Below are 14,701 nucleotides of genomic sequence, written 5' to 3' on the forward strand. Positions count from 1 at the left end.
TGAACAGTTGTGTTTACATTTTCATTGGTTTCCATGAATTTTTTTAATTCTTCTTTAATTTCCTGGTTGACCCATTCATTCTTTAGTAGGATGCTCTTTAGCCTCCATGTATTTGAGTTCTTTCCGACTTTCCTCTTGTGATTGAGTTCTAGGTTCAAAGCATTGTGGTCTGAAAATATGCAGGGAATAATCCCAATCTTTTGGTACCGGTTGAGACCTGATTTGTGACCTAGGATGTGATCAATTCTGGAGAATGTTCCATGGGCACTAGAGAAGAATGTGTATTCCGTTGCTTTGGGATGGAATGTTCTGAATATGTCTGTGAAGTCCATTTGGTCCAGTGTGTCCTTTAAAGTCTTTATTTCCTTGTTGATCTTTTGCTTAGATGATCTGTCCATTTCAGTCAGGGGGGTGTTAAAGCCCCCCACTATTATTGTATTGTTGTCAATGTGTTTCTTCGCTTTTGTTATTAATTGCCTTATATAATTGGCTGCTCCCATGTTAGGGGCATAGATATTTACAATTGTTAGATCTTCTTGTTGGATAGACCCTTTAAGTAGGATATAGTGTCCTTCTTCATCTCTTATTACAGTCTTTGTTTTAAAATCTAATTTGTCTGATATAAGGATTGCCACCCCAGCTTTCTTTTGGTGCCCATTAGCATGGTAAATGGTTTTCCACCCCCTCACTTTCAATGTGGGGGTGTCCTTGGGTCTAAAATGAGTCTCTTGCAGACAGCATATCAATGGGTCTTGGTTTTTATCCAATCTGATAGCCTGGGTCTTTTGATTGGGGCATTGAGCCCATTTACATTCAGGGTAACTATTGAAAGGTATGAATTTAGTGCCATTGTATTGCCTGTAAGGTGACTGTTACTGTATATTGTCTGTGTTCCTTTCTGATCTATGCTGCTTTTAGGCTCTCTCTTTCCTTAGAGGACCCCTTTCAATATTTCTTGGAGGGCTGGTTTCGTGTTTGCAAATTCCTTTAGTTTTTGTTTGTTCTGGAAGGTTTTTATCTCTCCTTCTATTTTCAATGACAGCCTAGCTGGATATAGTATTCTTGGCTGCATATTTTTTTCGTTTAGTGCTCTGAAGATATCTCGCCAGTCCTTTCTGGCCTGCCAGGTCTCTGTGGATAGGTCTGTTGCCAATCTAATATTTCTACCATTGTAGGTTACATATCTCTTCTCCCGGGCTGCTTTCAGGATTTTCTCTTTGTCTCTGAGACTCGTAAGTTTTACTATTAGATGTCGGGGTGTTGACCTATTTTTATTGATTTTGAGAGGGGTTCTCTGTGCCTCCTGGATTTTGATGCCTGTTTCCTTCCTCACATTAGGGAAATTCTCTGCTATTATTTGCTCCAATATACCTTCTGCCCCTCTCTCTCTTTCTTCGTCTTCTGGGATCCCAATTATTCTAATGTTGTTTCGTCTTATCGTATCACTTATCTCTCGAATTCTGCCCTCGTGATCGTGTAGTTGCTTATCTCTCTTTTTCTCAGCCTCTTTATTTTCCATCATTTGGTCTTCTATATCGCTGATTCTCTCTTCTGCCTCGTTTATCCTAGCAGTTAGTGCCCCCATTTTTGATTGCACCTCATCAATAGCTTTTTTGATTTCGACTTGGTTAGATTTTAGTTCTTTTATTTCTCCAGAAAGCGTTTCTCTAATAACTTCCACGCTTTTTTCAAGCCCAGCTAGTATCTTTAAAGTCATGATTCTGAACTCTAGGTCCGACATCGTACTAATGTCTGTATTGAGTAGGTCCCTGGCTGACGGTACTACACCTTGTTCTTTTTGCTGAGGTGATTTTTTTCATCTTGTCATTTTGTCCAGAAGAGAATAGATGAATGAGAGAACAAAATGCTAACAGGTTAACAACGTCCCCAGCAAATATACTGTATACAAATCAGAAAAGACCTGAAACCAGGGGAAAAGAAAGGGAAAGAAAGAAAAAAGAAAGAGAAAAAAAAAGATAAAAACAAAAACAGAACAATACAAAAAAGCAGAATATGATCAAATATGATCAGGCTAGTGCATAGATCAGTGCCACACACTAGATTTGGGGCGTATTTTGGTCTGTTAGAAAAAAGTGCCTCCTAAAATTTTAAAGGAAGAAAGACATATATGTACAAAATAAGGGTTGATACAATGAAGGGATGGAAGATGACTGTAAAGATGAAAATTATAAAAGATTTTATAAAAGGAATTGATAAGTTGTTTGAAAAAAGAAAGAAGATTTAAAAAAAAAAAAAAGAAAAGGAGAGAATGTGATCAGGCAGGAGACTAGAACAAAGCCATACACTAGTGATTTAGGGTATATTTTGATCTGTTAGAAGAAACTGTATCTCAAAATTTTAAAGAGAGAACAACTTATATATATATATGCCAAAAATAAGGGTAACTACTATGAAGGGATAAAATATGACTCTAAAAATGAAAAATAAAAAATGTTTTTTTTTAAAAAAGGGATTGATAAGATGTTGGTTGAAAAAGGGAAAAATTTAAAAAAAGTTAAAAAAATTAACTTTGATGAACAAATGAATCATGGTAAAAAAAAAAAGCCATGAATTCTATGTGCAGTATTCCCCTAGCGCTGGAGTTCTCCCGTTCTCCTTGATCGGTAAACTTGGTCTTGGCTTGCTGGCTGTTCGTGCTGATCTTCTGGGGGAGGGACCTGTTGCCATGGTTTCCAAGTGTCTTTGCCGGAGGCTGAATTGCCCCGCCCTTCTGGGTCCGGGCTAAGCAAGCTGCTCGGGTTTGCTCTCAGGAGCTTTTGTTCCCTGCAAGCTCTCGGTACAGCTTTGGAGGACCAGGGTGAAAATGGTGGCCTCCCAATCTCCACCCAGAGGAGCTAAGAACTCGGGGCCCCGCTCCTCAGTGAGCCTCCAGAGAAAAGCAGTCACTCCTGTCTCCCCGGTCTCCGGCCGCGTTCCGTGCTCACCCGGCCTGTGACCGAGCATTTCTATCTCTGGCCCCCGACCCCGTGTGGAGTCTCCAAACCCAGCAGATCCCTGCGGTGCACTCCCGCGCCGCTCCTCCCGGGGGAGGGAGGGGAGTCTCCCCAGCTCTGCCGCTTGTTGGGTCCCTGCTGGAGGAGCAGTGGTCCAAGTGGGCTGCAGATCACAGTTTATGGCAACCCCGAGCTGAGAGCCCGTGCCTCGGCTCAGTCTCTGTGGCTGGCTTCCCCACTCTGATACCTGGGAGCTCTGCTGCATTCAGGCACCCCTGGTCTTTCTGTGTCCCCAAGGGTCCTGAGACCACACTGTCCCGGGAGGATTCCACCCCCCGCTTAGCCACTGGAGCGAAGTCCCTCAGCGGAGCTGACTTCTAAAATGTCCGACTTTGTGCTCCGCGGCTCTATCACTTGTCAGAAGCGTCCCGGCGGATGCCCCCTCCCCCGCCGTCTATCCTCCCGAATATCACCTCGGATTCACTTCTCCGCACGTCCTACCTTCCAGTAAGTGGTCGCTTCTCTGTTCAGAGAGTTGTTGCTACTCTCTTCTTTGGTCTCCTGTTGACTTCGTAGGTGTTCAGAATGGTTTGATCCCTATTCAGCTGAATTCCTGAGACCAGACGAAATCCAGGTCTCCTACTCCTCCACCATCTTGCTCCCAACTCAAACCTTTATTTAAACCTAATTCTGTATTGCAGACTTTTTCCCATCTCAAAATTCATAATTCTACAGCATCACTTTTAGTGGTGGGGGGGCACTCTTGTATATGACCATATCATTTTCTAAATAATCCCCCTTTTTTTAACATGAAGATTGTATCCACTCTTTTATTATCTTTAAATATTTTGGTGAGCATTCTAGGAACTAAGTCTTTGTTGATATCCCTACTTTCTGGAGTTGCTGCAACAAGGTATATGCATTTTTTAAAGATAGCAATCCTCATCACCAAAGTACTCTCCAACAAGTTGCCCAGTGAATGTGTACTCCCACAAGTGCATTAAGATATTCCCCCATTACATTTTGATTCTTCTTTATTTTTACCTTCAGAGGGTAGTTATCTCAGTGGAGGTACAGGAAAATTATAACTGATTTGAGGTTCATCCAACACCAGTTCACACCAAAGGGGTGCGTCTGGTCAAAAGAAAGCATCGATTCCTCGAGGGAACCAAATGTCCATAGAAAAATTACAATGAGAAAGGGCATTGGGAGATCTGGAGTACAGGAAGTAGCCATGCATGAGCAGACCCAGCAGAAGTTTTGATGCAGGTCACCTTCTGTAACCTGTGATTGGGGAGGAGGAGGGATGCTAAAGCGGGGGGAGCAGGGGACTGGAATCCCTGAGCCACCTACTGAAAACTGCTGGGCTGACCCTGGAGCTATGGAGTCTTGCCAATAGTATCTCGGTTGCCTCCTGGTCACTTCCAGAGAATAGATCTCAGCTGATGAGAACATGAAATGCTTTTCTTCTACTGGGTGTTCAGCAAGCTCTTTCTATTTTCATTTAGACCTCTCATAGACTTGACAATCCCACCCAAGAGAAAAAGTCAGTATCAGCCTCAACTAGACCAAGAAACTCTCATTCGATATATTTGTTTCCGAAGACATTCAAAGCCCACTGAACCATGGTATAAAGAAACCACCTACCAAAGAGACTATTCTCTGCCATTTTACAAGATTGGTAAGTCAGGTCAACCGCTCTTACTCTCTGAGATCAACCTTGCTTCAGATGAGCCTCTCTCGTGGGCTCGCTGCCATCAGGGACCAGTCAAGTTGGGGGAGGGTGTTCTTGTGTGTCTAGCGCAGGAAGAAGAATTTAGAGGCTGGCCCAAGGGCTGCTTCCTCCTCTCCTCTTTTTTCTAGCTCCCTATAGAATTCAAGGATAAAAAATGCACAAATGTCCTTGGTAGGAAGCCGGCTCAAGTGTGACTACTTCTCATTAAGCCCCTTGTTACTCAACAGATTCCTTATTGTGCCTAAACGTATTGTTAAGGGAACTTTTTTTCTTTCTTATTCTCCCATTCTAAATAGCTTTATGACAATTATTTGACATTTGGAGGCATGTTTCAAAAATTCTAATTTCCCTCTACATTGCAACATGTGTGAGTATGAAGGGCCAAGCCCCCGCCATGTGACCTTGGGGGTACACACATGGACCCTGATGTAGACATTACTTGTATTCCTGTTGTCATTGATGCTTTGAATTTCAGCAAGTGGGAGGAGTTGCTGCATTGACAGACTTTCTAAATGAGTAAACCCCACTATTTCTGGGGCTCTTACACTGTGGCAGATACATATTTTTTCCTCCTAAGAGCTCTTAGGTAAGTATATTACTTTCCCATTTTACAATAAAGAAGATCAAGTTGCAGAGACAATTAATTAAGCAGCCCCAGATCACAGTGCAGTAGGTAGGAGAAGCAGAATTCAGACCAAAGCTATTTGAGACATAGGGTTCTGTGCTTGACCCTTAAGCCTTACTGCCTTTGTCACAGCTGACTCACTTGCATTACTATTTATTTAATATTTTTCTTTCTTTTTGCTTGAATAAGAATAAGAAAATGAGTAGAAGGATGGTGGGGGGAGTGGCTGGGGGTGAGAAGGATCGGCCCTTCCTTCTGTTCTCCCCTGAAAAGGGCAGAAGCCCAGATGGAGTGCTAGGCCAGGTCCCAAGGGAACCGGGAACAACAGCAAGGAAGATGAGAAGCAGATGGAACCGGGCAATCTCCAGATAGTGGAGCCACGGAGAGGGGGCAGGAGATGAAGCCAGATGGGCCGGATATGGGGGGGAGGCATCTGGCATAAGAGGTTACCTACCAGCAGTGCAAAGCTGGGGTCTGGGAGGGGAGAGAAGGTTGGAGCTGAGAAGGCAGCGGAGGGGAAAGGAGCTGGTAGCTAAGACGAGCTCATTTAGGGAAGGAGGTGCCAGGAGGGAGTGAGGCATGGTGGAGGTTGGGGTCCCCCAGGGGGCCCTGGAAGGGCTGTATTAAAAGGAGCTGGGGTGGGTGGGAGTGCAGGTTAGGGGCTGAAGGATGAGGCCTGGGGGAAACAGAAGCCATCAGGGGCTGAGCAGCTGAAAAGAAGAGGCGGTCAGGAGGTGTCAGCGGGGCTCCTGTCCCCACAGAACCGGCTAAGCAGCTTGCCTTTTCAAGACTGACCAAGTATGAAGTCGGTTTCCCTCCCATGTGGGAATCTGCATGGGCCTTGAGTTACCAAAGTGATAGTAAACAGGACCTTCTTTACAATTCCTCTGCTATGAAGGAATCCAGTTAGACACAAAAGGTTTTCTCCCTGGCTTGTTTTAGACAACAGTTCCTAAGTCTTTCCAAACCAAGAGAACCAGGTGAGTGTTTAGCAAAGTATTGATATTTATCATCTTCTGTGTCCCTAGCACTGTGCTGGGTAGCATGGGAGGAGGTGAACGCAAGTCGGGGCTCTGACCTCAGCCACGGGGTGTTCCCAGTCTGATCGGGAAGACGAAGCAACCATCAGCTTATCAGTGAATGATTAAGAAGCAACTAGCAGAGCAGGAAGATGGGGTCGAGAACATGCAGACATGGGACACAAGCTGGGCCCCGCTGGATGAGGTCCGATGCAGAGAAGTGGTGCACATAGCAGACAGGGACACTGCAGCCAGGAGCATGGTGGCAGGGGATGGGGTTGAGCCTTGTGGAGTGTGGGGGGAGCAGGGAGCACTCCAGACATGAGGACGCTGGCCTGCCTGGGCCGAGCAGGAGGAGGAGAAAGTGGGGGTCACATGTGGTTGGCAGAGTAGAACAGAATGGCTGGAACTGAAGAGGCATTCAAGGAGGGAGTCTAGAAAGTTGGATTTGGACAATCAGAGCCATCTTAGGACCCAGTCAAGGGAGAACCCAGGCAGTTTCAGAGACTGTCAGTCAGTCGGCCTGCTCAGGACAGGTTCGAGAAGACACGACTAGACTACATTGGCAGTCAGGCAGCATGGAGCTGTGGAAAGGTGGGCAGGACTCAGGCCTTGGGGGGCTGCAGGCTTGCACATTCTAGCTCTGCAGTGTCGGGCAAGACACTCAGCTCCTCTGAACTTGTCTGTGCCTCAGCAAAGTGGAGATTCAAAGTCTATATTTTAGGATAGCTGTTAGGATTTAAAATAGCTGTCCTGTGCCCAGAACTGTGCTAAGTGGTATGCACAAGTGTGTACACACTCGTGGTTGCAATGAGTCTTAACAGCCCCCGTGAAGGAGGTATTATTATTTACTGCATGTAACAGAAGAGAAAACTGAGCCTTAGGGACTTTAGGAAACTTCCTCAAGCTGGTAAGTCGTCAATCCAGGTCATCCAGATTTGTCACGTTCCCAACCCTTGCTCTTGAACTGAGAAGAATTCATGGGAAGTGGGAAGAAAACTCATGTGGTGTAGCATTTGGAGTGAGAAAGGACAGTATTAAAGGAGAATTCATGAGAGTGAAATTAAAGCTCAGCCTTCCACTTCTACGGCAGGATTTTTGATGCCTGTGATAGAGATAATGGTTTTCAGCAGAAGAGGTGTCCAGTTGGCATCGGTAGATGACTGAGAATAAGGTGCTGGAAAGTGCAGGCAGGAAACCTAAGACAGGAACAGGGTCAGACAGTCCCTTCCTCGGTGAGATTTGAAGCCTGACCAATTCAAGAGGTAATTTATGTTGAAATATTCACTGCTCCATTCATTGAACCACTGATTGAGTGTGTATTAGTTATCTCTTGTGGAGTAATGTATCATTCCAAAACCTAGTGACTTACAAGATAAATGATGATGATTTTTATCTTTTAGCTGGGCACTTCTCGCTCAAGGTATCAGCCAGATGTCAGCGAGTGCTGCATCATCTGAAGGCTTGACTGAGGCTGGAAGACCCACCTCCAAGGTGGCTCATTCACATGGGTGTCACTCACATGCTGGCTGGCGACAGGGGCCCCCATGCCTCTCCAAGTGGTCTCCCCACAGGGGTGTCAAGTGTCCTGCAGGCGTGGCAGTTAGCCTCCCTAGAATGGGCAATCTGAGGTGAAGGGGGGAAATTCCAATGCCTTTTATGACCTAGGCACAGAAGTCACACACTGTCACTTCTAAGGTGTCCTACTGGTCACACATAGCCAGCCCTGAGGCAGTGTGCAAGGGGATTACCTAAGGCATGGATACCAGGGGGTGAGAATGACTGGGGTCCATCTTGGAAGCTGGCAACCATACGACGATTTGCTCATTGACACCATTGTGAACTAGCCACTGTGCTGTCTGGTGGGGGTAGACAAGACACCTGCTCTCACAGGGTTGACATGCTTTGGGGAGGGGGTGAGGTACAGAGCATAACCAAGTACATTTTTTAAAAATTATAGGCTGTAGTAGTGCTGTAAGGGAAATAAGCAGGGTGCTAAGTGTAGCGAAGGGAGATTACTTCTAATAGTGCAGTCAAGGAAAACCTCTATACAATTTTAGCTGAGCCCTGGAAAATAGTAATGAGTCACATAAAGAGCATTTAAAGGAGCAGTAAGAGCAAAAAGCTTGAAAGTGGAAAAGGCCTCAACACGTTTGAGGAACAGAAAGGGGGCAGCATAGCTGGTGTGTAGTCAGCGAGGGTACACGTGGTAAGATGCCTAGATTCCAGTCCAAGCACAAAGGAAGATCTGGAAGGGTTCCGAAGAGAGGAGAAAGCTCTCATTTGTAGTTTTTAAAAGATCACTCTGGCTGAGACCCTGTTTGGAGGTGAACAGGAGGTAGGGCACGCAGGCCAGTGAGGAAACTGTTTACTAGTTTAGAACAGAGATGATGGTGGTTTGGAGCAGCAGGGAAGATGAAAAAGAATGAATGGATTCCAGAGATATTTTGGAGGTGACATCAACTGGGCTTGGTGATAGATCTGCTGTCAAGAGCATTTTCATTCATTCATCTGTATTCTCTCAGTAAATAATTTGAGAGCCTACTTGTATGCCGGGCATTGTGCATGGTTTTGGCAATACCACATCAAGCAAAATAGACACATTTCTACATTCAAGAAGCTTCAGTGGGGAACCAAGACAGAAATAAGCATAAAATTTCACCTGCCATAAATGCTATGAAGCAGAGTTTATGTGATGCTATAGGAGCACTTAACAAGTCAGAAAGGGACAACAAGTCTCTGAGGAAATGAGCTAGATGTTCACTAGGCAAGGAGTGGGGAAGAGCTTCGCAGAGAGTACAGCATGTGCAAAAGCCCTGTGGTAGGGTCACGACATGTTTGAGGAACTAAAAAAAAAAGTAAGAATGTGCTAAAGCACAGAAATCAGGAAGGGTGGAGCAGGATGTGGCTCGAGAGATGTAACAAGGGGAGGGTTTACAGGTCATTTTCAGCTCTGGCACCTCTAGCCTGAGATTAATGGGAAACCATTGAAAAGTTTGAAGGACGGTGGATGTGCCATGATTAAAAAGTGCATTTTGGAAAGATTGCTCTAACTGTGGAGAAGGAAAAGGAGGCAGGGTGGGGAGTCGGGTGGGGCCGAGATTAAATATGGTGAGTCAGGAGCCATGGCAGTGGTTAGGCTAAATGTTCTTAACCTCGGTGACATCACTTTTAGCAATCCAGATGCCCAGGACAGACCCAGACCAATCAAACCAGGATCTCCCGGTGGGAGGGGGTGGTCCCAGGCATCAGTAACTTAAAAAACTCCCCAGGTTATTCCACCATGCAGCCAGGTTTAGGAAGCAGTGGTTTTGGCAAGTGATGATCACTGGTAGCAGTAGAGAATGGGATGGATCTGCGAAATACTTGGTTGGCGATCATTTTGTAAACAACAATCTGGCAGGCAAAGGCTGGTCTGCAAGAGACCCAACAGAGAGAGGTCATAAATCTGAGCACTGAGAGAGAACACAGCAGGGGCTGACTCAAGCATTTGTTTGAATCAAGAAACTGACTCCTTGAAGGAGTCTTTGGGGGAAGGGCTTCTCACAAAATAAGATGGATAGTAAGTTGTGTATCAAGGTGTGGGGTTTTTTCTCTTGACCATTTGACCAGCATTTGTGATCAGATTTTAAGGGCAGGGCTTATGTCTCAATTAGCACTGATTTGCATTTCATGTTCAGTTCTTATTTCTTTTTAGGAATTGGTGAGAAACAGATTAAATATAGATCATGATAGATCACAGTTATCACTCAAGAAATTCTTCTTCAGGAAAAATTCCTTCTCAGCACATAGGGGTTCATTCATTTATTTAGGAAACATTTATTAAGCACAGACTATGTGCAAGACACAGTGTAAGATATGAAGACTCCATCCTCAGAGAACTTACAGCTTAGGAGGATAGGATGGCCCCTCAGACAAAAGTTGCCCTTGTATTACTCACCCCGGAGCCAAATACTTAAAAGAACTCATTCTTCAAAAATAAAACATATGCTCTCAATAGCAGTGTGACCCTTAGACTCTCTGACCTTCAGTTCTCTCATCTGCATAAAGGACTAAAAATAGTATCTACCTAACAAAACTGAGACATCCATATAAAGACTTTAGCATTCTGCTTGTAGGTAAAATTTATAAGCCTTCAAAGCTATAATAGCTATTATAACTGATCAAAGAATCAGCATGTGCCATAATAAATACTTGTAAAAAACAAACAAACAGAACAAACAAAAAACCTAACGCAATGGAATTGTATCTTATACAGGGATTAAGCTCTAAAATCAGTGCATAAGGTAGTAATGACATATAATCAAAGTTGTCCTTGCAAATCTCTTAAATTGTTCAAAGTGATAATATTAAATGATATTAAATTATTAAAGTAGCTGGACTAAATGGGATTCAGCAGACATTTTGTCTGTAGTTCTCAATTAATTATTCATTTCATTTTTACTAAATGATGACTTTCAAAGAAGTCACCCCCACAATTCCACATGAACAATAATTTCACTTTAGCAAATGGTAAGGAAATCCCAAAAATCATTTCACATGTCCTTTCAATAGTATTCCCCACCCCCAAATATGCATAGCATATTTCAGGCTTGATAGCATCCACTGTCTGTGGGCAGGGAGACGCAGAAGGAATCCCCCAAAAGTTTGTTGAATTTACCTCATTAACTGAGTGGGTCATTCCACTCCACGGTAACTCTGACAACAAGGATCACTAAGGCTGGTGAGTGGGATTCCTCACACTCCTAAACTACTTAGCTATATCTCCCTGGAACACAATGTAACCCTCCAGAAGGTCCAAGTTGCTATTTGAACCCCACCATAAGCCTTGGAAAGTCAAATTGTTGCTTGCTACAGACAGGTACACACTTTACTAAATTAGATTTAAAAAATCCTTCCAGGGATGGCATTTCTGGTCCTACTCCTGGGTTTGATGAAATGTTATCCATTCTTAATATCAAGAAATGTTTGTATCTTTCAATGCTATTGAAGTGCTGTGGCAGGTGGAGGAGAGCAGGGAAAAGATCAGGGACTTTGGGGCCAGATACTCCTGGGTCAGGTCCCCTCATAATCCTATGAACTTGGGCTAGTTCATTAATCTCCCTGAGATGGTGACACCATCAGTGAGTGAGCCTGTGAGGATTACTGTGGATATTAATGTGAGTAAAACACCGAACACAGTGCACAACGCTACACATAAGATAATTGTGTTACGATGCTATCACCAAAATGCTGCTCTTTGGTTCACCAAGACGATTGATGTATTTAACCCCCAGCTCTCCTCGAAAGCTCACCTTTGGACAAGCAGAACTATCCGTTATTGTAGATAAGAGGTTATAAAATACAAGGGAACTCCAGTGGGTATGAATTTTAGGGATGGTAACAACTGATGTTTGACACAAACATCATACAAAGTGGCCTGTAAATAATGTAGGGTTTAAATGGTCTGGGGGTCTAAAATTAGGATGCAAAATGCAAATTTATATGATTGATTTAATTTCATTTACTTTTGGGCATAATAGAGCAATAGGCCTCTTGATCAGAGATTGAAACACAGAAATCACCTTTTGACAAGTCCTTTACTCCCACATCTTTTACATATATTCTTTTGTCTTAAATCTGCCAAATTGTTTTGTTATTGCACACAATTATTGTTGACAGTATGTTAAAATTTAGGAGTAAATGGTCTTAAAATAAATCATTAATTTGTTTTAAATTCCAGATTGGGACCAGAAATTAGCCACAGTTTCATCAAATCCTAGACCACTAAATTCACTGCCAGAGTTCTACTGTTGTGAAGAGAGGCAGCTTTGGAAGAAAACCTTTTAAATTTAAAATAACGATGGCATTTGAACAAAACATTTGGAGTTCTTAGGTGACTGCTTTAGATTAAAATAATAACAGAACTACTTCTGATTTAAGTGGGTATCCAGATGGCTATAATCCTGAAAAATTTCATGTTACAAATTCTTTTCAGAATGAGGATGATCAGCCTAGGGCAGGGAATCAAGAGTCAAGTTTAAGAGAACTTGTCATCTGTTCTCACATCGGCCCCAACACCAGGCTCATGGCTGGTGCTGACAAACCATCTTACATTTAATCCAATTGTTGTACGGGGGACAAGTAAGAATATAATCTGCTCAATAACTGCATCACTCACTGTTGGAAAAAAGAAAAAGAAAAAGAAGAACCTGGGGATGTAGCCAAGAAGGAAGACTGCCAGCACCACAGACCCTACAGAGGCTCTGGATGTGGAAAACCAGATATGGCTTAGGGCTGTAGTGAGCTATGAGACTGGTAAAAAACAAAAAGGATTAATTGAAAGTCTGTACACAGAGAGTTAATACCCCTATCCGAACAACTGGGCATCAATTCCCCAGGCAAAAAGCTAGAGGGTCTTTTCTAAAGAAATGAATGATCCCAAAGAAAAGATTCCTACATTCTGACCCCTAGTAGCCCTCCAACATACAAGTTGGTTCCCTACTCAACACCCCAAAGTGAAGCCTACCAGTTGAAAAACTTTATATGGAAAACTTTATATGGATAGAAAGGCAAAGAAGATTATTGCTTTAAAAGAGACACAGAGGGGCACCTGGGTGGCTCATTCGGTTAAGTGTCTGACTCTTGGTTTCTGCTCAGGTCATGAGATCAAGCCCCGCATCAGGCTCCACACCCAGAGCAAAATCTGCTTGAGATTCTTTCCCCTTTCTTTTCCCTTCCTCCCTGCTCCCCCTCTGCTACTCCCCCTGCTCAAGTGCTCTCTCTCTCTCATTCTCTCTCTTAAATAAATAAATCTTTTTAAAAATAAAAAAAATAAGAGACACAGAATAATAAATCAGGGGGCCCATCATCTGACTAATAAGCATTCTAGAGGCAGAACAGAGGAAATCATCAAAGGACCAGAAACCTCTCAAATGCAAGGGTCTATGCTGTGGCCTCACACATGAAAACACAGAAAATAAAAATAACCAACTTTCGGTTTCACTGATTTTCTCTGTTGCTTTTTAGTCTCTATTTTGTTCCTCTTCACTCATCTTTATTATTTCCTTCCTTTTACTGGTTTTGTGTTTAGGTTGCTTTCTTTTTTTAGCTCCTTAAGGTGTAAAGGTAGGTTGTTGATGTGAGACCTTTCACTGCTTTCAATTTCCTGTGGAGCGCTGCCCATGTTTGCAGCTTCCCATGGTTTTACTATGTTGTGCTTTTGTTGTCATTCATCTTTAAGTGTTTGCTGATTTCCCTTATGATTTCCTACTTGACCCACTGATTAAAAGTGTGTTTTAAAATTTCCACTGTTTGTGAATTTTCCAGTTTTCCTTCTGTTATGGATTTTTAGCATCATGCCATCGCCATCAAAGAAGATACTTTGTAGGATTTCAATATTTTTAACTCTCAGGCTTGTTTTGTGACCTATCATATGGTCTTTCTTGGAGAATATCCCATGTGCACTTGAAAAGAATATGTATTCCATTATTTTGGGGTAAAGGGTTCCATGAATGTCTGTTAAGTCTGGCTGGTTCATAATGTTGTTCAAGTTCTCGATTTCCTTATTGATCTTGTATCTAAATGTTCTATGAATTACTGAAAGTGGGGTATTGAAGACTCCAACTATTATCATAGAAATATTTCTCCCCTCAAATCCATCAATGTTTGCTTCATTTATTTGAGGGCTCTGTTGTTTGGTGAGTATATATTTATAATTATTACATCTCTTGATGACTTTTTTATCAATACATAAAGTCCTTTGTTGTGATAGTTTTTGATTTAGTCTATTTTGTATGATATTAGCATATCTTTTTCCATGCTTCCACTTTCAACCTACTTGTATTTTTGGATCTAAAGTGAGTGACCGCTAGACAGCATACATGACCTTGGGTTAGGCAGAAGACTTCTTAAACATGATAGTGAAAATGCAATCTATAAGTGAAAAAATTGATAAATTGGACTTGATCAATATTTAGAACTTTTGTATTTCAAAAGATACCACTAAGAAAATGAAATGGCAAGCCACAGATAGGGAGAAAATATTTGCAAAGTCTGTATCTGATAAAGAACTTGTATCCAGGATATATGATGATATACAGTGATCTGCTATAATTAAAAAGAAAATTACCTACTTCAAAAATGGGCAAAATATTTGAATAGACACTTCACCAAAGGTATACAAATGACCAAGAAAAGATGTTGCAACATTATTAGTCACATTAGGAAAATGCAGATTAAAACAACACAACCCTTCACACCAATTAGAATGTCTACAATCAAAAAGACACATTATTACAGGTTTTGACAAGGATATGGAGAAACCTTTATACATTGATGGTAGGAGTGTAAACTGGTGCATTTTGGAAGTTTCTTTTAAAAATTAATT

At 42.6% G+C, this 14,701-nt stretch overlaps 1 protein-coding gene across 2 annotated transcripts in view; it reads left to right on the forward strand.

The window, feature by feature from the left end:
* C10H1orf100 (chromosome 10 C1orf100 homolog) overlaps positions 1-12,947 on the forward strand; it is a 36,296-nt gene extending 23,349 nt beyond the window's left edge. Inside the window, exons 4-6 of one of the 2 annotated variants that reach the window (XM_027613028.1) lie at positions 4,463-4,635; positions 12,056-12,208; positions 12,311-12,947. In XM_027613028.1, coding sequence (XP_027468829.1) covers positions 4,463-4,635; positions 12,056-12,162 — 280 coding nt within the window. In that variant the 3' untranslated portion in view covers positions 12,163-12,208; positions 12,311-12,947. Of the gene's footprint in view, positions 1-4,462; positions 4,636-12,055 lie in introns of both variants that reach the window. The other variant, XM_027613027.1, reaches the window with a different exon arrangement.
* Positions 12,948-14,701: the final 1,754 nt, after the last annotated feature.

The sequence above is a fragment of the Zalophus californianus genome, chromosome 10 (genome assembly GCF_009762305.2).
Source record: "Zalophus californianus isolate mZalCal1 chromosome 10, mZalCal1.pri.v2, whole genome shotgun sequence".
In the NCBI taxonomy this organism is placed as follows: Eukaryota; Metazoa; Chordata; class Mammalia; order Carnivora; family Otariidae; genus Zalophus; species Zalophus californianus.